This window comes from Anarhichas minor, unplaced genomic scaffold, assembly GCF_050575085.1.
Source record: "Anarhichas minor isolate MPS153535 unplaced genomic scaffold, ASM5057508v1 ptg000042l, whole genome shotgun sequence".
Taxonomy (NCBI): Eukaryota; Metazoa; Chordata; class Actinopteri; order Perciformes; family Anarhichadidae; genus Anarhichas; species Anarhichas minor.
This window is the reverse complement of record NW_027466488.1, coordinates 7696162-7720969: the sequence shown is the minus strand read 5'-3', so window position 1 is coordinate 7720969 and position 24808 is coordinate 7696162. Positions and strand designations below refer to the sequence as shown.

The 24808-nt window shown below is 40.8% G+C and overlaps 1 protein-coding gene across 1 annotated transcript in view; it reads right to left on the bottom strand.

Annotated features, from left to right (window-relative positions):
* The window catches only part of mdga1 (MAM domain containing glycosylphosphatidylinositol anchor 1), a 152977-nt gene that overhangs the window by 121714 nt on the left and 6455 nt on the right, over positions 1–24808 (bottom strand). Inside the window, exons 2-3 of the mRNA XM_076109762.1 lie at positions 3428–3536; positions 394–533 (exon numbers count right to left, since the gene is read on the bottom strand). Coding sequence (XP_075965877.1) covers positions 394–533; positions 3428–3536 — 249 coding nt within the window. The remainder of the gene's footprint in view (positions 1–393; positions 534–3427; positions 3537–24808) is intronic.

The following is a 24808-nucleotide window of genomic DNA, read 5'->3' as shown; positions in this document are numbered from 1 at the left end:
TGGAGATAAGTTTCTATCTTGACGATGTTAATCATTTTATTTTACTCTACGTAGCATTTTATGTAAATTAGTTGTGAAACCACACCGTTTTTGAATTTACTGTACCAAAAACACATGTTTCTCAGATAGCTGTATGACACCAGTCTGAATAAACCATTTCAATACTTTTAAAATGTGTGTGTAATTTGAAAAGCTGGAAAAGCTTCATTCATCCATTAAGACATCAGTTGTCATATTCATCTAATCCAATTTGGTCGAAGTATCCTTAAGCAAGAGTCTCAACACCTACTTGCTCACTCAGTGAACATCACCCTGGATCAGCATCAACATACATGAGTCCATTAACAAATATTCTGGCACACACCTTTCTCAGCAGGTTGTTTGGGAGCTTACCTGTGGTCGTGGGTGTCCTTTAACAATACACTGAAGCACTAGTGTGTCTCCTTCTTTGATGGTGTAGATTCTCTCACTGATGTTATCATCCTTGACGTTACACGCTTCGCCTGAATGCACGATCTGGGCGTTGGCTGGAGCTGTGAGTGAACGCATGGACACACACACATGCAGACACAGGCATGTAGCCAAGGGGACATACACACACATACACACACAAAAACACAGAGGGAGAGAAACCACATTACATATTTAGTAACATCTCTGCAGAAAAAAAAAAGGTCATTGTCTTGTGGGTGCATGTGTAATACTAGTGCTAGCATCGATGACACAGATAAATAAATGTATCTTATGTTACTCTGCATCTGCATGAAAAAAGTCTTTTGAAAAAAAATGCTTGAGCGTTACGTGTGTCAGTGTTTGATGAGAGATGAGGGCATTTATTGGAAATGGAAAATTTAAATTTTGGTCTCCATTAGAAGTCTAAAAGGCTGATTCTTCCCTCTGGGACACTGCTTTTGTCTTATCCAGTATAGAGTGTGTGATAACAACGTTCTTACAAGTGAAGTGCACGTCACTCAGAACAAGATGGGTTTAATGAAGTCTTGGTTGATATCTGGATGCTTGTGTCAGACTGTGCAATATCAGTTTTGAAGCATGTCAGATGGCGGGGCCAGAGAAGGAAAGTGCAACATTGAATTGTCAATTTTGCAAAGCGCGTTTGAGGTTCAAACAAAATGTAGCAGCATAATGCTAACTTGCCATTTTTATTCTGCATCATTTCAGGTTGTATTCAGACCTGGCTGCTTAGTAAACTCGGGCCGTAGCAACAGTCACTTTGGGCAGCCTAAGAGTGTGTTCAGAAAATTCACACTTGAGAACCAAACATTGGGTAGTAAATTGTATTGTTCACTTTACTCATTGGACTACGTTTTGTCATAACCAAAATCCAGGTGGGATCTTCTCAAATCATCATATTGAAATGATATCAACATATTGCCTAGAGCTCCATACTCGGGTCTTCCTTACAACAGTGAAGACACAACACGCCTTTACGGCAACTGCAGAAAGAATGAATGATAGATGCATGATGGAAGATCTCTTCAGCGGCGACGACTACAATAACAGAGTGTGCACAACGCTGACCCGTGAGGAGGGTTGGCTTGCGTGCGAGAAGCCTCAGATGGCTTCACCTCCCATATGATGAAGGGAGACAGGAGCAAGAGGGGGGGGAGACAGAGACAGGACGAGAGAAACAGCGGGTGAAAAGGAAAAGGCCAGAGAGTAGTGTGAAACCCCAGACAGAGGGGAGGGGGACAGGGGGAAGCACAATGATGTGATTAGCATCGATTCACAGGGGGAACAAATTTTCACTGTGCTCTACAACTGTTATCATTGAAGAGACAGGAAGCGAGGGGGCGGCCCGTTCACCTTAAACATCGACTCGATCAGACATTACAACGCACAGCGCGATCACGAGACAGAAATCAAGTTCAAAATAAAAGAAGCTCTCTGAATATGTCGCAGCATATTCTCTGATATGGAACAAGCTGGAGTTGTTAATAGCTTAAGGTATTGGGACATAGCGAGTGTGCCTGTACACTTATATCTGTACATTTGAGTGACATTGCCACTTTACTACAAAGGGATTTTTTTTGCTCTTTTAAGAAACAATGAGACAAGAAAAAAGACCTACGCTATTGTCTTTTGGCTGCATAAAAAAAAGGTACTTACAAAACACTACTTACTACATACTTGTAGTAAAAAATGTCTGCTAAAGTCAGAGTATAATGTAAAAAATGAGCCTCCTGGTATAAAAAATAGGGATTTTGAAGATCTTAAGAAAATACCACTGCATATCTGCAACTTACTGTAAGTGACGACTGAAAACAGTCCGCTCCATATTTATCCTCAGGTATCATCTCTTTCGTTCTTATTTTCTGAAAGTGGATGTTTTGGGGAAGAGAGAAAGCAAGAGCGTTTGTGGTATGATTCCCAAAATGCCGAATGCATGTTTGCATTCCTCTGTTTGTGTGTACTTCAGTGAGTATGTGTCCGTGTGTGTATGTGTGTACTGTAGAAATATGTGTGTAAATGCCTGTTTTAATATAATACTTAATGCTCCGCACTGCTGTGTTTGCGGGGCTCATCAATGGAGCAGTCCATCATTCACTCTTTCAGACTTTTCATTATTATTTCAAAGACCTCTTTAGGTCATCTTTAGGCCCCTCATTATATACGCATACATGCAAATATGCTCATACTCGCAAATCATGTACTGTAGCTACACATGTACGCAGCACGCCTCACTACAGTTGCAGCAGCAAAAAGGTTGTTTTGTTGAGCTCTCTACTTCTTGCTCTGTTGCCCTTCTCTATCTCCGTCTTAACCTCAGTGTCTCTCTGTCTCTGCAGCACATGGTGTCTGACTTAAAGGAGAAGAATAAACCAAGTGGAAAAAGTTCAAGTGCACTTGATGAAAACCCCCGAACACATTCAAAAGTTGTGAATATAAAGTTAGATTTTATATGCTACTCTCCAGGATGTAGAAGATTGGAGATTTCAAATTATTTAGTTTAGCCATTTAAATAAACAATTTACTAATTTAACCAAAACTGGATGTCTGAGTTCCTTTTCAGGCAGCACTCGGCTTCATATTCATACAGTTTATGTTTATATTCACAAACATGGAGGGCCTAGTATAATTACAGTCTTCAGATCCAGTGGAGCAGTTGGGAGTTAAGTGTCTCGCTGAGGGGCATGTTGATAGCAGTTGATGTGAGAAGGGAGATCATGTCTTTTTATTTATGTTGCCTGCTCCCAGATTCTCTAAGTTATCATTATTGTTGACCAATGATCTTCCAGTAACAAGCAACCTCTAGGCCAAAGCGTGGCTGGAGCAAATCTCTATGAATCAAAACGCAACCAATGAAAGGATAAAAGCATTAACAACACTATGTGGAGTTGCAGAGGTGTGCGGCACTAACTCAGAAAGACGGAGAGCTGATATAAATGGTGAATAATTGTCTCCTTACAGCTTATTGGCGTGTCGGCATTAGTTTGCCTCTCCGGAGAGGGAGGGAGGTCGAACAGAGCGGATCCTCTGTCTGCTCTCTCCTTCGGCAGCTTGGCTGCTTCAACTGTCTGTTCGAATAGGGAAAGGGAGGCCGAGAGAGAGGACGAGACAAGAAAGGCAAAAGAGAGAGGAGGAGGAAAGAAAGGCAATAGAGAAGACGTGCAGAGAGAGGCGGGAATGAATGAGAGCGAGAGAGACAGGAGGAGGAAAAAAAAGAGGGAGAGAGAGAAAAACAGCAGACAAGGACAGGAAGAGGGAAGAAACTAAGAGAAAAGAGAGAATACAAAAAAAGCAAAGCTGAAGTATAGACAAACAGTAGAGGCAAGGAGAGATTCAGAAAGAAAGAGAGTGAGAACGAGGAGTGGGGCCAGAGAGACAAATTAATGTAACCAAGGGTTTGATATTGAAAAAAGTGATAAATGGGAAAGGGGTACTAAAGGTTAAAGAAAGAAAAATTGAGAATAGAAGTAGATGGTAATGATAATCCTAAAACAGAGAAAGAAGTAGGTAAATGTAGTCGGCCAAAGAAGAGAGACTGACAGCTAGGCCACAGAGGTGGGATGGATGGAGGCTGCTCAACAGGGCACTGCACTCAAAAGCAAAACAAAGGAGTGATGCAAATAAAGCACGTGGACTCGAACTGTTACACTACAGAGACTTTCACTCAATCTTCTCCTCGCACATACAGCAACAATCACACGGTCTACCTATCCTAACTAACCGACATTTAAACACTTTGTAACGTTTCCAAATATCCGCTGAAACAACATGGTGTCTGACAACTTGGAATGCATCCCCACATGTGCATAATATTTAATATATAACAGCATTCATTGCTCAGTTCCTTAGCAACGCAAAAGAAACATCACAGGTGAGTTTACACACTTGCTGACTAACTTATTACAAAGCAGCAAGATTGTCATGACTCAGTTAGAATCAATTAGCATGACAGAAATAGTGTGAAAATAACAAAATATTCTTTATACGTTCATGTTGCTTAATTGGTAGCCATGTACTGGTAGGCATAGAAATAGAATAGCAGCAGAATGGAGATGAAACTGTTGGTAATTTGAGTAGTACAAAAGTAAATGGCGATTGTTGGTAGCCTGCTGTTCTGCTCATTTTCTGTAACCAGTGCGGCATTTAAGCATCGCTGAATTAGCAATCTAGCTAGCTAGTCAGCCAGCTAGCTAGCTAATGTACGTTTTGAATGTTTGAAAGCTATTTTATTTCTCTGCTGGTAGGCTTCTGTGGAGGGTCTATGAGGGTTTAAAATACAGAACATCCAAATATACATTCATGCCATGAAGCAAATTAATATCTTAGGATTCACCATGATTCTGAAAAAATCTGATGATGCTGTGACATTTGGGTTTTAATTATTTTTATCAACAGCAAAAACAAAACATCCTAACAGGGTAACAAAATAGCAAAGGAATCAACTGCCTAAATCAGGCCGAAGCCTGAAGCAGAGGAAGAAACACTGGCACAGTGTTGTGTCCAGAGGTGCATCAATTCAGTTAGCGTGGAAGACGATCATCAGTCATAGAAAGCTGCTGTTTTGACAGCAATCTATCCGACTCTGATGATTCATCGATCAAAACTGTTCCAGTGAATGCTGATTGAAAGTGTTGTCCATGCATTATTGGAAACTTTCTGAGACATTCAATGCACATTAGTTGTAAGTGAAACATAACTATCGGCAAATGCCTCGTCTGATTAATTGATTCGTCACCGCCTGCCATGTTTGTTTTTGTTGAGGGGACAGGACATCTCTCACTAAAACTAATGATGAGACAAGAGAGCTGGTGTCAAACGGCAGTGACTGCTTGACGGAGTGCTGAGCAGCGTGTGTGTCGTTGTGCTTGAAAGAGTGAATGAGAGTGGGTGCGCGGGTGCTGTTGATATGCGAGCGTACATACATGCATGTGTCAATGTCTGTGTGTGTTGCTATGCGCGTTATACTGTATCTCGCCGGAGGAATCCCGCAGAAGGTCATGAATCCTGTCGAACACGAAGACACGCCGAGCATGATTGATATGCGTCGTTACTTTATGGGAGCTGCTCATGCATGCCGATGAGCTCTGTCTCAATTCACTTCATTTACAAGAGACCATTTAGATGCTTTGGCCCTTCCCCTGCCATCACAAGTAGGCTACAAAAGAAAGGAAAGGAAAGGGAAAGCGGAAGGAGATAAGAATAGTGGAGGGTGGGTACCCAAGGGAAAAGTCACAGACTTTATTGATTAACTGCAGTAGAGGGAAGTGTTCATCTGGCCCAAAGAAAGACTAATCACACACACACACACACACACACACACAAACACACACAAAAACAGCCGTATGACCAAAAGCCCGAGTGACTGACATTGCCTCATCATTTTTATCAGGATTCTTCTCTGCAGACAGGACGGAGAGAGATCAAACGGTTGATGTCATGACCCCGTTCTTTTCATTTTGGTTCGATTGGCGCTCCAGATATCAAAACGCATCCGGGACATTGATTTAACTTTTGACCTAACCGTTAAATGGCTGTTATAAATGGAAAGACTAACCTTCGGTAACCTCTTTGGTGCTTTCGATCAACTGTAAATTGATGTTTCCCTGCTTACACATTCATATACACACAAACACGCAGTGAAAGAATAAATCAATATATATTATTTAAGTCTTTTTCCCAGAGTATTTTTGTGAAAGTCACAAAAATATTTCCCTCTGCCACTAAATAGGTACAACCTTCCTGAAGACAGTGTTGTGTCTTTCATACAAACATGACTTTTATTGGTGCTGAATTCAGTGGCAGGTTTCCAAACTGAAATAGGCAGGCAGCCATTTTTTCCCCGGCCTTGCATCTAATTCGATGGTTTTGGAAACATCTACATCTGAATGTAATTTCCATTTTACCCTTCCTCCTTCAGGCAGATTCAAAGGTTAAAGAAGAAACCGGAGGAAAAACTGATATCACTGATATCCATTAACATGCCCATTTTAATACTGAAGTCCAGCCACTTAACAGTAAATGGAGATAGATATTCAAACACAAGAACATTTTGTTATGAGACTAATTACAAAGCGCCATTACTTAAGCTATAATAATATCATAGCAGATTTATGTAGAGCTTTTCAAAGTTGGGGGAGTGGTGGTTGAGATTTTAGGGCCTTTTTTATATGCAACATTTGGGGAGAGAGGGGGCGACGACTGAAAACACCCAAGGTTTGGCGCTTGGTTCTAGAGACTTGCAGGAGGTCAGCAGATCTGAGGCGTTGGGAAGGGGCATGCTGATTGAGGAGGTCGGACGGGTAGGGCAAAAACAACTTGTTGAGTGCCTTGCAGGTGGTGAATTGAATCTTGAATCTTTATCCTGTTTTGAACCGGGAGCCAGTGGAGGTCAGGTCAGGGGGTGATGTGATAACTTGAGCGGGTACAGCTCCGTACATACTGGAGTTTATTAAGGGCTTTGTTTGTGGCTCTATAGAGGATACAATTGCAGTAGTCAAGCCTGGACGTTACAAATATGTTAATGCGTGTTTCTGCAGCAGTAAGTGACAGTGAGGGTCAGAGGTAGGCAATGTTACAGAGGTGGAGGAAGGCTGATTTGATGATGTGGTTGACATGGGGCAGGAATGAGAGGGTGGGGTTAAGAATGACTCCAGGGTTGTGGATTTGGGTGGAAGGGGTGACTAGGGAGCCATCAATAGCGACTGTGTAATCCTGAGATATTAAGATTTCTGAGTTTCAAAAAGTTTCTTTGCAGCTGTGTTTTATTATCTATTAAGCCATTAATGATTAAAACTATTTGTAAACTAGCTACCGTTTGGAATAAAACAATCAGACCTATTTAGCATGTCCAACTCCCCTTTTACTAATCAAATGGCATGTCATCTGGGCGTTTAGTAAGGCATAAGGGACAACAGGGTTGCACTTAGTCTCGTATTTAATCACAGTGTTATGGGCGTAACATTAATTAAAACAATCACAGTGTCATCTTCCATTACCTCTAAAAGCCAGGTGTGCCTGCACCTGGCACATTGTTATTTAAATGGTTGATTCTGCAAACTGGAGAAGCAAATGGTTTTCTGCAGTGAAAATGTAGTTTTTGAAAGGTTGAACTGCAGCTAATATGGATTGAAGCAGAATATTTTGTTAGATAAAACATTTTGTGAATTCTGGAAATTATTACATTGTTATCTATTATCCGAGTGTCTCGCTTTTTATTAATACGTTTTGACTTTTGGACTTTACAACATTCTGGAGTTTGTAGCAGCCAGTCGAACAAGAAGAGCCGTCTGTTTCTTAACAGCACAGTGAGAGAGTGGGTGTGGCACAGTGGAGGAGAGGATGGTAATTGCTGACACCTGAAGAGAGATGAGGACAGACACATTGCAGGGAAGAGTGGCGGGACTTCGAAGCGAGTGTTTAAGCCAAATCTAAACATCAAGCCAAACAAGCTTATAAGCAAGCTGCTGTTTCTCTCTATTTGATTGGAAATGCTTGATAACTGGACAATTATATTATTGGATCCTCTTACAGAATCGATGACACTCGCTTGGCTTCAAAACCAAGAAATACTCTTCTTTTCTCCTAATTACCACTCAACTAAGACAATTAACACCTTTTTGATCTCTCCACTTCAGGAACACAGAACTGCCTCTGTTGGCCATTTACCCCCTCCCCATAAACCATCAAATTGTGCGCTATGTCGAAATGAGTAATGGGATATTATAATTCTTTGTGCTGATAAAATTGGTTTTCTTTTGAAATGTGAACCAACTAAAGTGTGTATGGGAGCTGTTTTGAGATGGAAACAATCTGGTTATTTTCTTCTTCATGAGATTATTCCTTCCAATTATCTTTACAATCTTAATTCATTTTGTATTATGGGTTACAAGAAGAAGTTCACCCTAAACTGCACCCCTGAGATACTAATGACAGACTTAATTGTATGTCTGGCACCCAGTTGTAAATTATGTTAACAATAATACCTTCCTTTTAATCCTGCTAATTGGAAAAGCTTGGATCACACTTGTCGGAGACAATCCTACACAGCCACCACTGGAATGTAATTCTACAATAGTATAATACGAATAATATCAGTATAGCCTGATCTTTACTTGTAACTGTGAAGAAATACCAAGTTTAAACAATATATTCTTATATACATTCTTATGTGTGTAAGAATATACACACACACATATAAGGGGGGCCAAGAATGATGATGATGATGTCAAGAATACACAAAGCAAGCAGATGAATTTCTGAGCAGACCTTTCTACTCTATTAGTGCTGAAAGTTGGCATCCATGCTCTACTTGAGCCTTATTGCCAAGCCAAACAAGAAAGACAATGTGCATACATACTCAATAACTATTTCTGATGAAAAAAGGTGAATTGAGAAGCTTGTTGCATGGAAAACACGTTTTCTTTTAGCCTGTCGAAAAGTGATACTAGAAGGAAGCAGCCTGGTCAGGACAGTGAAAAACACAGATATCACCTGATCAAACAACACGCTGAGAGGTATTGATTAAATGACCACTGTGGAGGAAGAGACAATAAGCCAACAGTAGCATGTGAATCAATTACACACACACAAACACACAAGCACCAATCATCACTTCCCTGAAGGGAACTTAATGCAGAAAGCAAACAGAAGAAAGTCAGAAACGGTGATAAAACAGCAGCAGATTAAGAGTCTTCTCCCAATAGAATATTATTTAGTGTATCAAATAATAAATATCCATATATACGTCAGTGCTCATTGCATGGATTCATCTACATTAATAAGTGAGCATGTCTCATGCTTGTGCTGTTGTTGACGTTAGTGTATGTGTGTGTGTGTGAGCGTGTGTGTGTGTGTGTGTGTGTCATGCTTTCCTATGTGGACCTGATCACGTATTAGACCGTTTACTGACAGTACTGACTGCATACAGCCAATGCTAATAGCTAGGTATTTTATCCACACCAATGGAGGGCTTTTCTAGGATCATGATACTGACATGTCAGGGTGTGTTTGACAGTGTTTGTGTGTGATACATGCCGTGATACCTGGCAGTGGTGCGTGTACCTGTGTTTGTCAGTGAGTGACTGTGTATTTTCCACCACAATCACTGTAAGTGAAGAAAGAGATTGTGCGATCAACTAAAGTATCAGTTGACAGCAATAGCTAATAAAGGGGATCACTGGAGAGCAGAGGGTAGATTGGAAGGGCAGGGAGGTAGAGAAACAAAAGAAAACTGTAATGGAAAAGAGAGAGAGCCAGAGAGAGGAAAGAAGAGCAGCAGTTTCCTGGCAGCACTGCAGGCTTCATATCTGAGGACAGTGACGCTTTTAAAAAATAATATTGTTCAATATAGATTATTGGCATGCACAGAGAAAACAATCCAAGAGGAAAGGCGGGAAAGAGAAAAATTCTACAGATATATGCTTTTTGTATAACTGAGCTTCTTTTATCAATAGGAGATGTTGTCTATTTTCGCATACTTTTTTCAGCAATCCTGAGAATTACCTTGCTTGGCCTTACCCTGATCCTACTGTAAGATCCAAAAATGTTGGTTTTTATTGCCCTCCTATGGTATTTTAGTCTTTGCTCTTGAGGCCCAAAAAGGTCCAAAAACAACTTAATTAATGTGATTAAATCTAGCAAAAGCAGCAAAGAGAAAGGTAAAAGCCTGCATATATTTGGGAACAATTGTGCCATAAGAGGTCACGGCCACATAAACAGGTTAGTTTAATACGTGAATAAAATGTAGCTTTGTGAAATGTAGACTGAAAGAGGTGGAAAAGAAGACGGAGAGAAAAGACAGCAAGGTACGGATGGGAGAGTAGGGGTTGCATCTGTTGTGAGGACTGGAGTGATATGAAGTGATCAGGGGTTTGTAGCGCACGGACAAACATGACTTGTACTCCTCCATAGGAGTGTGCTTGCCGCACTTGAGCTTCCCCAGGATGAAAGGATAAAGAGAGGAGAGAGAGGGTGAGTTCCGACAAAGAGATGAAACAGCTAAGATCTTTGAAGAGACAGATGGAGGGGAGAAAGGAGCGAGAGGGAGAAGGGAGGAAAGGACTGAGAAGAGGAGAAAGTAAGAAGAAAGTGTGTGACTGGCATCGTCTTTGTGAGTGCTCCATTCACAAAGCCTGTCGTATCCAATATACAGTGTGCTGAAATTTACAGGCCAAGGAACAGGAGAGGAGAGAAGGCAGATGAAAATAAGAGAAGAAAACATAGACAGCTAACATCTTTATTAGGTTTCATGAGCATAACATTGTGTTGATATCCAACATTTATGCACACAAAATGCCTCAGCATTTATGCCTCACAAAAACTCCTCTGACTTTTCCTCTAGCTCCACCGTGAAGTCAAAATTTGAATTTGTACAATAATTTGGTTTATAATCAAATTCCTGTAAAACAAATGTCATTCTCATCAACCTCAGCTATTTACTAATTAGCACATGTTAGCACGGAAACATGCTAAAATAAGATGTTGCTTAACATCAGCATGTTAGCATTGGCATTGTGAGCCTGTTAGCATGTTAATGTTAACATTTAGCATGCATGGCTGTAAGATTTGTGGGCAAACATTTTGTTGGTAGCTTATTTATAAATCCACTCTCACCACCTGTCTCAATGATATAAAATCATGGATGCAACAGAACTTTCTCAAACTCAACTGCAATAAATCTGAAATACTCATCATCGGCCCTAACTCCCTCACCCGCTCAGCCCAGCCCTTCTCCCTCAACATTGATGGCTCCATCGTCACCCCCTCCACCCAGGTCCGCAACCTCGGTATCACCCTCGACCCCACCCTCTCTTTCCTACCCCACGCCAACCACATCACCAAGACTGCCTTCTTTCACCTCAGGAACATTGCACGCCTCCGACCCTCCCTGTCCTCTGCCACCACCGAAATTCTCATCCATGCCCTCATAACCTCCAGACTCGACTACTGCAACAGCATCCTCTACGGTTCTCCCAACAAAATCCTCAATAAACTCCAATATGTTCAGAACTCTGCCGCACGACTGCTCACTTCCACCCGCCGCTATGAACACATCACCCCGGTCCTTCGCAACCTCCACTGGCTCCCGGTCAAATACAGAATAGACTTCAAAATACTACTCACCACCTACAAAGCCCTAAACAACCTGGCCCCTCCCTACCTTTCAGACCTCCTCCCCCTCCACGCCCCAACCCGTTGCCTCAGGTCCGCCGGTGCAAACATTCTGAAGACCATAAGGACCAAGCGCCGGACCTGGGGTGACAGGGCCTTCTCAGCTGCTGCACCTCCCCTCTGGAACGCCCTCCCCATCCACATCCGTGAGGCTCCCTCCCTATCATCATTCAAACAAGCCCTCAAAACCCACCTCTTCAACCTCACCTTCACCTGCTAACCCCTGCACCCTACCCTCCACTACATGACCCATTCAGCACAGCTTCTCCAGTTTTCTTTTTTACCAAAATGTTCTGTTTGTTTTTGTTTGCTCCTCTGTCTTTATTTTTTGTTTGTTCTGTTTGTCTCTGCCCTATGTAAAGCGTCTTTAGGTATTTAGAAAAGCGCTATATAAAATTAAAGTATTATTATTATTATTATAAATCAATGTACTATTTCAGCACTAGTGTAGACTGAAGGTTACTGTAGATAACTCTGACACAAGTCAATGTTTAAGTCATAAAAAAATGAGAAGTCATGTAGTGACAGGGTTAAAGTTGTAAGACGATCACAAGGTAGCCACGCCCTGAAGCATACTCTGCTTTATCGCCTATTTTACTCTAAATGGGACCATAATTTACTAAATAAACATCATGCTGTATAGAAGAATATTTGAAACTAGAAATTTAGACCATAAACTCATGATTACAATGTTTTTTGAGGCAATAAATCAAGTGAAAAGTGGGTATTTTTCTCATAGACAATACAATTGAACATATTTTTGCAACCCAGAGGAGTTGCCCCCTGCTGGCTTTTAGAAAGAGTCCAAGTTTAAGGCACTTCTGCAATGGTTTTACTTTTCAGACCCAGAGGTCGCCACCTGGCCTTAAAAAATAATGGACCAAGGAGGCCTTGACTCAGAAAAAAAGAATCAGTGAAAAAATACATTGCTTTTCAGGTTGTAAGGGATAACGTTTGCAACATCGCACCCATTGAAGACGGCCTTACCAGAAACAATCCGGTTTTCAATGGCGATAAAGCAGGAAACACCAGCAATATTTATCTGTATTCATATTTGTGATAGAAAGCTTTGCAATTTGAATAATGAATACTGCTGGACATAGTACACTTTTAAATACATTTTTGTGATAATTGCAAGAGATGAATATATTTTATAAAGATTTTTCCAGAGACTAACATAATATATTTCACGCACTGATTAAAAGCATTTTGACGGGTCAAATGTTACTGGATACCAGAGGAGTCGATGTAATTCAGCCTAAAGTAAAGGGAACAAGATCCTCAATTAACTCCAATTTGAAACTGAACAATACATCAGTGTGCAGTTAGAGTTACAACAGCACATATTGATATCTTGATTAGAGTTGTGCTCAGACAAAGTCGTACACAGACAAATGCACACTCACTCTCACACACACACACGCACATACACACACATGCATCGCACTGAGTGGAGTTTAGTGCTGCCAAAATCAGCAGCAGCTTTTTGCCGGGGGTGGGTAAACAAATCATGACTTCTTGCAGATTACTTGAACTAATTAAGAACAAAGTTTGGGTGTTTTGACATAAAAAATAAAATAAAATACACAATGATGTGGGACTTTTATTCTGATAACTTTATGATCTTAGTTGGACAAAATCTTTATCAAATGAAATCATAGTTTTCTTTGTTTATGTTGAATTAACAGTAAACCTAAATGTCTAAAAACATGTTAGACTTCTCTTACAGACACATAAATGTCTTGCCTTCAAAAACAAGCCCCCTCCTGGGGATTTTTATAAGTTATCCTCACTCAAATCTTTTAATCGTGTTTGACTGAGCTTAATGGGGCACCCTGGTGGGCAAGCTGTGAACCCCTGCTATCTAATGTTTAAGCTCATCTCTTTGCTGTCACAGGTTATCTAGCCTCTCTATGCCTACTGTCCTGTCACACTCCAATGAACAGTCTTCATTGTATTTAATGTCATTAAGAAAGAAATTAATTTGAGAGAGGAAAGGAAAGGAACAAAAGATGAGATGGAAGCACTGCCGATTCAGTCACGCCTTAGAAGTGTAAGTTATGTTTGAGATTTGCGTTTCACACCACACCACATCATCATTCCCACCAACCTCTGGGTCTCTCAAAGCAATGCAAGCATCTGTTAAGAGAGGAGAATACAATGAGAGCAACGGAAAGACAGAGAGAGAAACAGGCAAAGGACAGTAACAGCTGGCGAGGCTTTTTGCAGCAGTGTTGTTTCTTTCTGTGTTTGCACAACATATGCCACACAAACCACCTAAGGTGTAACATATGGGTATTCTAGTCAATGTAGCTTAGCAAGATAGGTGTGATTTGGAGCGACAGGGAAAAGTCTCTCTACTCTCAGGTTTCTGTAATTATACTGTGATGTAGAGGAGAGGAGAGATCACAGGGTAGAGAATAAAAGACTTAAGTGACAGAGAGGAATGAGAGAAGAGGAGAAAAGCCCTGTATTGAGGAGGAGAAGACAAGGCAGTGTGGTGTGGAGGTTATGTGCCCCCACATCATCCGTCTCTGCCTGACTGTCAATCTGACCATATTCTATACAAGCATAATGCTCCAACTCACTTTGATGGCACGCACACACACTCATGCCTCACATGCCCATTCACACGCAAACACATCTACAGCACCAAATAACAAGAGACACACTCGACTCTACACACAGTGGAAGTGCATAATAAAGAATCCTGTCTGTCTGTGTGTGTGTGTGTGTGTGTGTGTGTGTGTGTGTGTGTGTGTGCGCGTGTGCATGCGCGCATCTCCAAGGAAACTGCAGCCGAGCATCTGACAATGCATAGCGGTCAGTCCAGGTGAAGTGGTAGAGGAAGTAGGTACTAAGAAAGGATGTCGATAAAGAGCAGAGCGAGAAGAAACGCTTGAATAAAAAGGTCAGAGTAAGTGCTGGAGGTAAGGTACGGAGGCAGGTGTGTGTGTGTGTGTGTGTGTTAGGAGTCGAGGAGTGTGAGGAATCCTCACAAGTAGAGTGGAGACAAGATGTGGAAAGGCAAGATATTATGTATTCTATCCGTTTTAACGGTCATGCCAATAAAGTGACGGAAATTGGAAAATTGAATGTAACAGAGAAAAGGAGACACACAGACAAAGAGTCACACAGACAGAAATGCTGAGGCAGACAGAGGTAGAGACGTATTCACAGACAGAGGAAGAAAGGCAAAAGTGAGAATTTCCTACAGTAACGAGCGCAATGTGAAAATCATGCAGAGAGGGAGACGAAGAAAAGGTGAACGGGAGAAAGTATTAAGAGCTGAGACTAAATGGTGACAACACCACAGAGAGTGAGAGACAGAGAAAAAGCATGAAAGGCAGAAATGACTTCGCAACTTCAACGTCAAAACTGCCAGACTTCAGATGCGACATAGAACTACTGGATCCATGATTTGACTAATTGATCAACAATAATTTATTAATGTGTCACACTTCATTTCACAAAGGCATAGTGTGTGTGTTTTTTCTGAAGACACTGGTAAGAATGTTTCATTAAACAAAAATGTTTGTAGCTCCAAACCATAAGAAAATATACAAACAATGTAACAATGAACCTGAAGAGGGAGATCAGTGTTCAAAGATACTGTCGTATTTACAGAGATCACTCACTCAGCAGAGGAACCAGGTGGAACCGCAAAAAACATCAGCTAATAAAGTGACTGACCTTAAAAAAGTAAACTTACAGTATCCACAATTTGAAGTATGACTTATTTTTAAAATGCATGAGCATCTGGTGTTTATACTTATAAGATAAATTGATGAGTTAAACCTTTCTATTTATTCTATTTAAGACAAGATTTTACATTTTACGACGTGATCAATGAGTAGTGTGAGGCGGTTTTCCTCCCTAACTTTGTTTTATCAACAGAGAACTGTGAAAGATTGCATCTGGCAACAACAAGCCATGATAATTACAATTATTATAGGTGTGTGTAGACGAGGAGAAGGAAAGAAAAAAAGAAGAGATAATAATGCACGTTAACTGTTTTGTGAAAGTGTAAATCTGCCTCATCTAAAAACAGCTTGATAGTGTGCTGTTATGGTCCGGCTCTTAGGCCAAACAAATAGGAGACATACCATGATAAAGTTTGAACAAGAGATTGATTTATCCAACCAAATCAACCCAAATTTAGATCTAGTGTGGGATCAGTGGTGGCAGAAGTGTGTGTGTGGTGCATATGTGAAGTGAGGGGTAGTCACCTTCTTGAGTTAAGTACATTTTTAGGCGACCAAAAAGGTTATAATTACCTTTCATGAACTGAAAACACACTGTAAAAGGGTTAAAGTTGTAAGAAGAAAACATGGACAACTCCCAGACTGGACAACTCTATGGTAGCGACCTGTCAATCACAAGGCAGCCCCGCCCTAAAGTACAACCTGCTCTATCGCCTATTTTACTCTAAATGGACCATAATTTACTAAATGAACATCATGCTGTATTGAAGAAGACTTGAAACTAGCGATTGAGACCATAGAACATAAAACTCTGCCTTAAGCTCAAATGTTTTCTAAAGACAACTGCTATGGAAATCACCCCATGGTCAAGTGGTTTATAGTACACACAACAAACACATCTTATTAAAGTATCATATCTCCTCCGACTTCTTTTGCATGATGCTCAGAGTTTGTGAAGGCAGAGAAACAGAGAGCTGGAGAGGGAAGGAGGAGGGCTTTAGGGTCTCACTGCAAGTGAGAGACTTCTTAAGTGAAGTTAAGGAGAGACTTTTAATTTAATTTTCTGTGCTTTGGAATTTGTATTCTGCATGATGAGTAGGAGGAGAAGATGGGTTTGAATTTTTACCGAGCACATTCACATACAGGTGCACACACTACACGTACACTGTGCCCGACTGTCAGCTACACATTTCATACTATGTTTTAATGCACTTCAAAAAGCTAAGTCATTCAGTTATCAGTGAAAAAAACGGAAAAGTGAAACTCAAAATGTTTTTATAGTGTGTGTGTGTGTGTGTGTGTAAAACACCCAGTGCCATCAGCTATGATGGATTATCAGGGCTGCCCTTAGATGAAATTGGAGTAGCAAGCTGCACGCTACAACATGACAGGGACAGCTGGCCATGGATAACCTTCATGTGGCTGTTTGGCTTGAAAGCCAAAGATCGGTCAATTTAAAAAAAGCGGGTTCTGAAGGTTAATCGGAGGAACTTTTTTTAACATGAAATGTTATGTTTGTTGAGAAAAGAAATCTGTGCAACTACATAAGCAATGTTTAATCCAGTCTTCTGTTTTCTGAACAGCTTCTCCTGTCTAGACTGGGGGCTGGAGCCAATCCCAGCATGCATTGGGAAAGAGGCAGGGTACACGCTACTCGGGTCATCCATCGATCACAGGGCTAACACATACAGACACACACACACACATTTACACTTATTCACACTTGCGGATGGTTTGTAGTTCATATAAACTGTATTTGGACAGTCACAGGGAAACTCCAGGGCATCAATCCTGTTTGGGGAAACTGTGTTGTCACAGCAGCATAAGGAATAAGGAGGCTATTAAGGAGACAAAGCAATATTAGACTACAGTGAGTTTTGACCTCACATTTCGACTGGTTGACAGGCATCCTAATGAGTGCAGACCCACCTGTAATTATCACTCTGCCTTATCTTCCTTTGAATACCCACCTGTAACACTATATTTGGCCACAAATATTTTACTGCGAGAAAAATAATATTAATTCTGTTTTCACATGAAAACCCCTTTCATTAGATGAACATGGTGTTTAATTAAGACACGTAGTTCTACATGACTTGCAACTTGTCCAGTTTGAAGTTTGGTTCATTTTCTGTCTTTTCTAGACACATGATCCCTTTCTTTTTCCTCTCATGACGAAAGGAGGCTGTAGTGGAATCCAGAGATGGAGAGTATCTTCTCAACTGAAATTTGAAGTTTGGCTTTTACTACATTAAGGAGTGAATATTTAAAAATATATATATTTACAGCATCAGCTAATGAAGTGGGTTTTTAACACATTGTATGGGCTGAACAATTCCAGAGGAACTGCTGAACTAAAAGCAGTGTAATAAAAACAATCCCACAATTCAGAAGGTTCAGAGTTTTCAAATGTTTGAATCAAAAAAGAAATCTAGCCAGAGATACCTTGAAATGTCTTCAGTGAGAGTAAAGATTGTGCAACAGATGAAAGAACCTGAACAGAATAAAGACCCGTGCTGAAAGTCTCACACTCTTGAAAGGTATTCATGTCAGTCTGGCTGTCTCTTGTTGGTATGTTAGATCTCTTTATATGTGATAAGGCCTCTGTCCTCATGACATATTTGATGTAATAGATATCAGCCAAACTGCAATCTCACATAGGCAGAAAAAACACTGAGGGCGGATACAGATCCCAATGGATTATCTTCCAACTCAGGATGCATCAGCTACTGACTTAGCAAGAATGAACAAGAACAAGAATGAACGGTATGCCCCGAAATTCATTGCAAGGGCGAGGCATCATCTCCAAACGGGGCTCGTAGTCACAATATGCAGCCAGTTGAAACACAAGGTAAAAATAGACTGTATTTCTACCTTTCTTTTTCTTTTTCGTAAGCATGCCCTGTCCATGTCGAATAAAGTAAAGGAAGCAAAGCACCAAATATTGCTGCAGTGTAGTTTTATAAACTACGGGGGAAACTGTGCCTGGAGGGTCCCGGTGGCTTGAAAAGGCTGCTGACATGTTTTTCCGAGGCATTTTCTTTACAGGATGTGACACAATATTTCCTGAATTTTGTATTCAAGCCACACAAAACAGATACACTAAATGTGTCTGAATGAGGGACAGTGACTCATCAACAATGTGCTATTTAACAGCAGATTAAATATTAACTTGCAGCTGAGAACAGTCAGACTCGAAACCCCTGAGGAGGGCGGATAGTCAGACAAGACATACAGATTGACGAAGAGAGAAAGTGAGAACGAGAGAGGAAGAGAAATGCATTGAAAGGACAACTGTGCAAATGTTAAAAAGAAAGACGCAGAAAAAAAACAAGACAAAGAGAGGAAAAAACACAAATAGAGAGTGTCTGGAGTCACACAGCATCTACAGAATGGAGCTGCTTTTCCTGCACTAACCGCCACCTGACGTCCTGTCCTGTGGCTAAACCCCACTGTCACAACACCCACTACTATGTACCTCAAGTCAAACCGATCGCTTATTGTGTAATTAAAACTTTCATTAGCTTAAAACACGCTATCGTGAAAGATTAATAATGGGAATAATGACATAATGTTCTTAATGACTCTTCAAAGATGAAGTGAGGAACTCTGAAGGGAAAATCACAGGCTGAGTGCCACTCTGGATCCTTAAAGAGGGTAGTAATGAATTTCAAAAATAGAGTGAAATTGGTCATGGGAGAGTAATTTTGTACAACCAACATAAAATTATAGTATTTAATCAACATGTTTAACAGAGTTTCAGTCTGTGGTGTAACAAACGTGAGAAACAATAAGTGTAAATCAGCTTTTTTAGAGGAAGTCAGCTTGAGTGGCTTCAACATTTAGAGTGTTTGTGTGCGTCGGTTAAATACAGAAATAAACATACAAACACACAAACATTACCATTAACCATCGTTTCAGTTCACTTTTTTTTGCACACACAGAAAGTGTCAGGCCTTTGAGCTCTCTGTGTTGTCATCCCGGCACCTCTGTAGTTTCACTCTGGGATTCAGAAAGAGAAAAATGAGGGGGGAAAAACAAGACAACAGAGTCTTTTGAAGTCTCCTCTCCCCTGTTGTGTCAAATATCTTTGACAAGAGTGGAGGAGGAGCGTTGATGAGAGCAAGAGGAGATGGCTCCTAATTGGCTGCATGAAGAAAGGGGGGACAAGGCCAAGGAGGCTTCCTCGTAAAACTCAAGGCTGTGAGTGACAGTATGTCAATATACACACCTGTACCCTCCCTTTGCCAACCTGCCAGCTCACAAAAGGCTATCACACCAGCCTTTTGTTATTTTACGCGTAAATCCACACTACTTTTTTGCATTGAGATGACCTGCCATTTGACCAATAGCAAGCCATCGTGATGGAGCTGACCTTTCAAGGAAAAGAGAGCTAGTAAGTCCAAATGGAGGAAGCTACCATAGATAATTCAGCTGTGATGCAACATTCATTTTTATTTAACCTCCTTCGTCGGAGAATAAACCACTCCACAATTAATTTGCAGACAGATATGAGACAGAAGTCATTGGTTCAAACGTCTTTTGAATAAACTGAATGAACGTTTAGCATTAACGTTCTATTGGCACTAATAACAAAGCGGTAATGACGGACAGATTTAGGATAGAAGTAGGATGGGGGATTTTTACAATGGCGGTTACGTCGCTCAGAAGCATGCTAGCATTCAGCAACACCTTGCTCAACGACACTGTAATGAGCATGAGATACAGCAGAAACAAAGCTTTTCTTCTGCTTTTCTCATACACTGTATGTACAGCAAGCAATGCCGGGGTTTAGATATTCTGGATATTCTGTCAAACGGAGTATTCTGTCACATCTTAACAACATCAGCACAATATGGGTCATTATGGAAGAAGCTGAGAAATATATGTCACAATAAAAAGACAAGCGACTCCATAGTGTGCACGCACGCAAACACGTGCACACACACAACTCGTTGGGAAAATCCCCAGATGCTGTTTTAGTCTCGCGAAAAAACTTTTCAACACGAACATTAGAAGCCGTGAAGAGTGGAGGAGGTGGATGAGATTGAAATAAAGAGACAGGGCGAGGTTGGAAGAGAAAAAGTACATTAGTAAGTCAAGAAAGAAAAGAAAAGAAAAGGAGCAAAAAGAACAGAAAGAAAATAACAAGAGGAGGTGAAGAGGAAGAAACTGTTCAAAAAAAGGAAAGAAAAAAGTGAGAAAAGACGATGACAAAGACATGCGGAGAGTAGAGAAAGCCAAAGTAGAGAGCGAGCGATGTGCTGCCACTGAGTGAAATGCCACCAGGCCTGTCACATATCTCTACAATATTAATTACATTGTGCCACGCTTCTGAATAATGGAACAGCCCTATTTAACCAGACTGAATTATTTAGCAGTTACTTGGCCTATAGTATATAACAAGATCGATAAGCACCGAGTACAGGTAATGAAATTCCAAAGGGAACCTCAAGGAGGAAAGTTGAGTTCACCTGCACTCAGTTAGAGCCCATCCAGATGTGAGTGTGTGTGTGTAAAAGTTATTTTGTGTCTGTTTACTGCATTACATGTACTTAAGAATAGAATCCCTTGAGAAGCCTTTGTGTGGGGGTATTTGTGGGTGAGCTTGCACTCACACTTGATGTATTTATGCATATGTTTTACAACTCCAAGGTGAAGCATTTTGTGTTCTTAAATAAGACAATTAGTCTCTCTTGTTTATTTTGCCCTTCTTGTAACAAAACCTGGTGTTTGCTCTGATGCTGGATAGTCAGTGGTTACCCGAGTGGGGCACCCATTTAATGCATTTTACACTTACAAAGTTCTGTATCAGATGAACGTTAGAAAATATGACACCCACCTGAGGAAATGTGAATTTCTTAGCTAGAAATCTCAACATTTATTCATCAAGGATTGATGAAGGATTGCTGCCCTCAGAGCAATGCTATTTTTCTTCAGAAATACCGAGTACACACACTGACACAGTTTATACACATGCACACCTGGAAGTTTCCAAGCACAACCAAGTCATTCCAAGAACCACGACAGCGTCATGCCACAAGTGTCAGAGAACGTTGCTTAACTTCAACGTGCGTGACACACAGTATGATGTCATTTTATCAGGGCAAACCCTTGTGTGTGCTGCCGCAATATGACATTCATCGTTAGTGCATACTTGACATATTCTATAGATACAGTACAGATATATTTAGATAGAAATGCTGTAAATGCAAGTATAAACAGGCACACAGATACAAAATGGTCTCAGTGGAGGAGTAAGATTAAACATTCAGATAGGCCAGTCCATGTGAAGGAAGTCTGTTCTTCTGGAGAAAGGTTAAAGCAACAATGTCCTTCCGGTGAACGTGTTTTTCTGTTCACATTGTGCATGACTGTGTGTGTGTCCCTTAGGTTATATAGCCCTGTTACGCACGCACACATGTGAGTGAGTGTCTATGCAATATCTTGAAGGTGTGTGTGTATGTGTGTATATATGCATATATAGGAAGGTGCTTCGGCTGTGCACGGCAACCCTCTCCACAATTAATCAGCCCTGCCATCCTCCCCTCCCTAGGAAATGGATGTAAGAAAAAAGTTAAAAGATCTAATTCATAAATAAATCACACAGTAAATAATAGGTGTTGATGTTGCCTGAGACAGTAGGAAAGACTCTGTGTAAGCCAAGGGAGGAAGAAGATGTACTCTCACACGCTGCACATGCTGGATGAGGCAAGGCCGCTGAAGACAGTAAATATACATTACTGGTGGCTGGTAGTGAATACAACAGGTGCAAACAAAGCTAATAATGAGGAAAGAATGGAGGAGATGGAGCAGAAGAGGGTGGGAAGGAGGAGGGGTAGGATGCTGTCAGAGAAAGAGACATGAGGGAATCATGAATGAGATAGAGAGGGAGCAAAAAGGACATTAAGAGAATGAAAAGGTGTGTGGATGCAGAAAGACAGGAAGTAGGATGGTAGTCGAGATAATGAGGTGTGGTGGAGATGAGGAAAAGAAAGGTAGATGAGGAGAGAGAAGAAAAAGAGGAGTGAGTAAGACAGAACGAGGGAGATTTTTTTGTAGTTTAGATAGACTCTTTGGGCTTCAACTTGTTGTAAATAGCCCTGGAGACGACTAAAAAGCAAATGCAATTTTGCTCAACTGCTGTGTTTACATGAATAGTTTTGCTGAAAAAAAGACAAAATATGAATTATTAATCCAAATGTCACAAAAACACATTTTAAAAGAGCAGCAGCTTATTTACAAACCTGAAGGACAAAATCAGATGATATTTATTATTTTGACCGACAGAATGCTAACCCTTTAAACATGCAGGATCCTCCCCTGATTGCATGTAGGATGGATATAATGAAAGCTCAGCAAAGAACTGCACCCCAGCAGAGAAAACTCCTTTCAGTGGCACATTCAGTCTGGACATTCAGGTCTTTGACTGCTGTTTGAACATAAGCTAAATGAAGTGTTGAACTGAAGGCAGACAACGCAGCGAGAAGCACAGGCACCATTGTCACTGCTTTACTTTTTAAACACACTTTCTCACAACACATGCTTAACACGCCATCAAAATATGAAATATTCAAACGTAAAGAGAGAGGGAGAGAGATAATCACATGCACACACACAATCTACTTGCTCAAGCGTATATATTCTAGTTAGCCATGAATCCTTACGGGCACTGAGCCGTAGCCTATAGAGTTATTACACCTCCACATCCTCTCACTCGCTCCCTCTGTTTGAGTTTCTCTGGTTGTCTCTTTCTCGCTCGCACATAATCAGCTGATTCTCTAGCTCAGCTTCTCTTCCAACTCATCTGGAGGTTGTTGAGGTCACTGTCTCTCAATGAATGGTCATTACTTATGGGATAAAACGCACTTCTGAGCACTGCTTGGAGCTACAACAACTTTGTGCTCCTTAGCTGGCTGCCTCTTTGCAGCCATTTAAATTGGTCAAGGTAGAATTCAAATGCAAAGTGATGACGCCTGATGCCTCAATAGCTAAAAAGCCATCTATTAGCATGTGGTAATGTGCTGTGCTGTGCCAAATGTATGATCATTTCCTTTTCATTTACATTATTTGCATCAATATGCAATAAGTAGATTGGGATGTATTTATGATATTATCCAAATAAGGAAAATGCACCATGTGTTGAAGACCTGTACAGTACACAAATACAATATTGCAACTCCACAACTTTAAGTGAAATGAATCCTTCCTTGTCCTCTATGTGTCTTATCTGGATGTACTGTTGTGTTGCTTTTTTAAATTTGGTTTAACCCTCCACTCACAATTCCTCTGTCTTTTAAACTGTAAATAACCAGATACCTCCAAAATGTGGTTCTGCATAACAACCTTTAATATCCGTTTCAACTCTCAGATGTATTTTAAAGGCTTGTTTTAACACTTTCGACCAATCGTCTCTATTTTCCAGTTTTGTTTTAAATTCCCAGTTGTTTGTTTGTGCAGGTGAGCACCAACTGAATCAATGCTTTTATTAATCTTCTGTCTTTAACTACACTGTCTAGGTTTTGTTACATTTGTGGTCAGACAGACGCTTTATACCTTTTTTTTTTTATACCTTTAAATTGTATTTTGGGTTCAATCCTTTTCACACAAATGCACATGCGTATCCCTTCTCCCCCTCCCAGCGGAGCCTGCCTTTTTCTCAATGACTTTCATTTTATTAGTACACTTGGCATCTATTTGAAGCGTTAATTAGCTGAGAGGCTCTGCTGAAAAAGGTCAAGACAACAATGAAAAGACCACCAGGAGTCTTTGGGAGCTACTCACAAGTTCAGACTGACAATAAAAGCCCCTTAATAAAAGCAGGCAACCAAAAACTGACTTTCAGCCACTAGTCTGAGTGCTTCCTAATTGTATGCATGTTTTTATCTACCTTTTTTTGTATTTTACAACAAGTAGTGATGCTGATTTTGAATTATATTTTCGGACCAATAGCCGACCCTTGCTATCCGATCATTAGTGCCTTCCATGTAGAGTACCGTGATTGAAGCTCCTAACAAGCCGCCCAGCTGCAACGATAACTCGATGCACAAACAGGTCAAATCCATAATTTATCTGCAGTGTATGCACGAAACAGGCAACTGAGTCAGCAGCCACGATGTCGCGTGCATTGTCGTGGGTACATGCAGCTATATTAGTCTTCACCGCATTTATTTAGCTGCTATGTTGTCAGCTGTGTGTCTGCCTGGAAAACTATGTCAGGGTTTCTGTCATTGTATTGCAAACCCAGCGCATCGTTAGCGAGTGTCCGGTGGAGGGAGAGAGAGAGAGAGAGAGAGAGAGAGAGAGAGAGAGAGAGAGAGAGAGCGCGTCTGTCTGGCAATTAGTATAACGTATAGTAATGATTCAGTTGTGAACATAGCAGTGCAGTATGTATTCAAGTCTGTTTGTCTGTGAATAAATGCTACAACTCCTTAAGATCCGTGAGGAGACCCAAGCTAAGGTCCTGT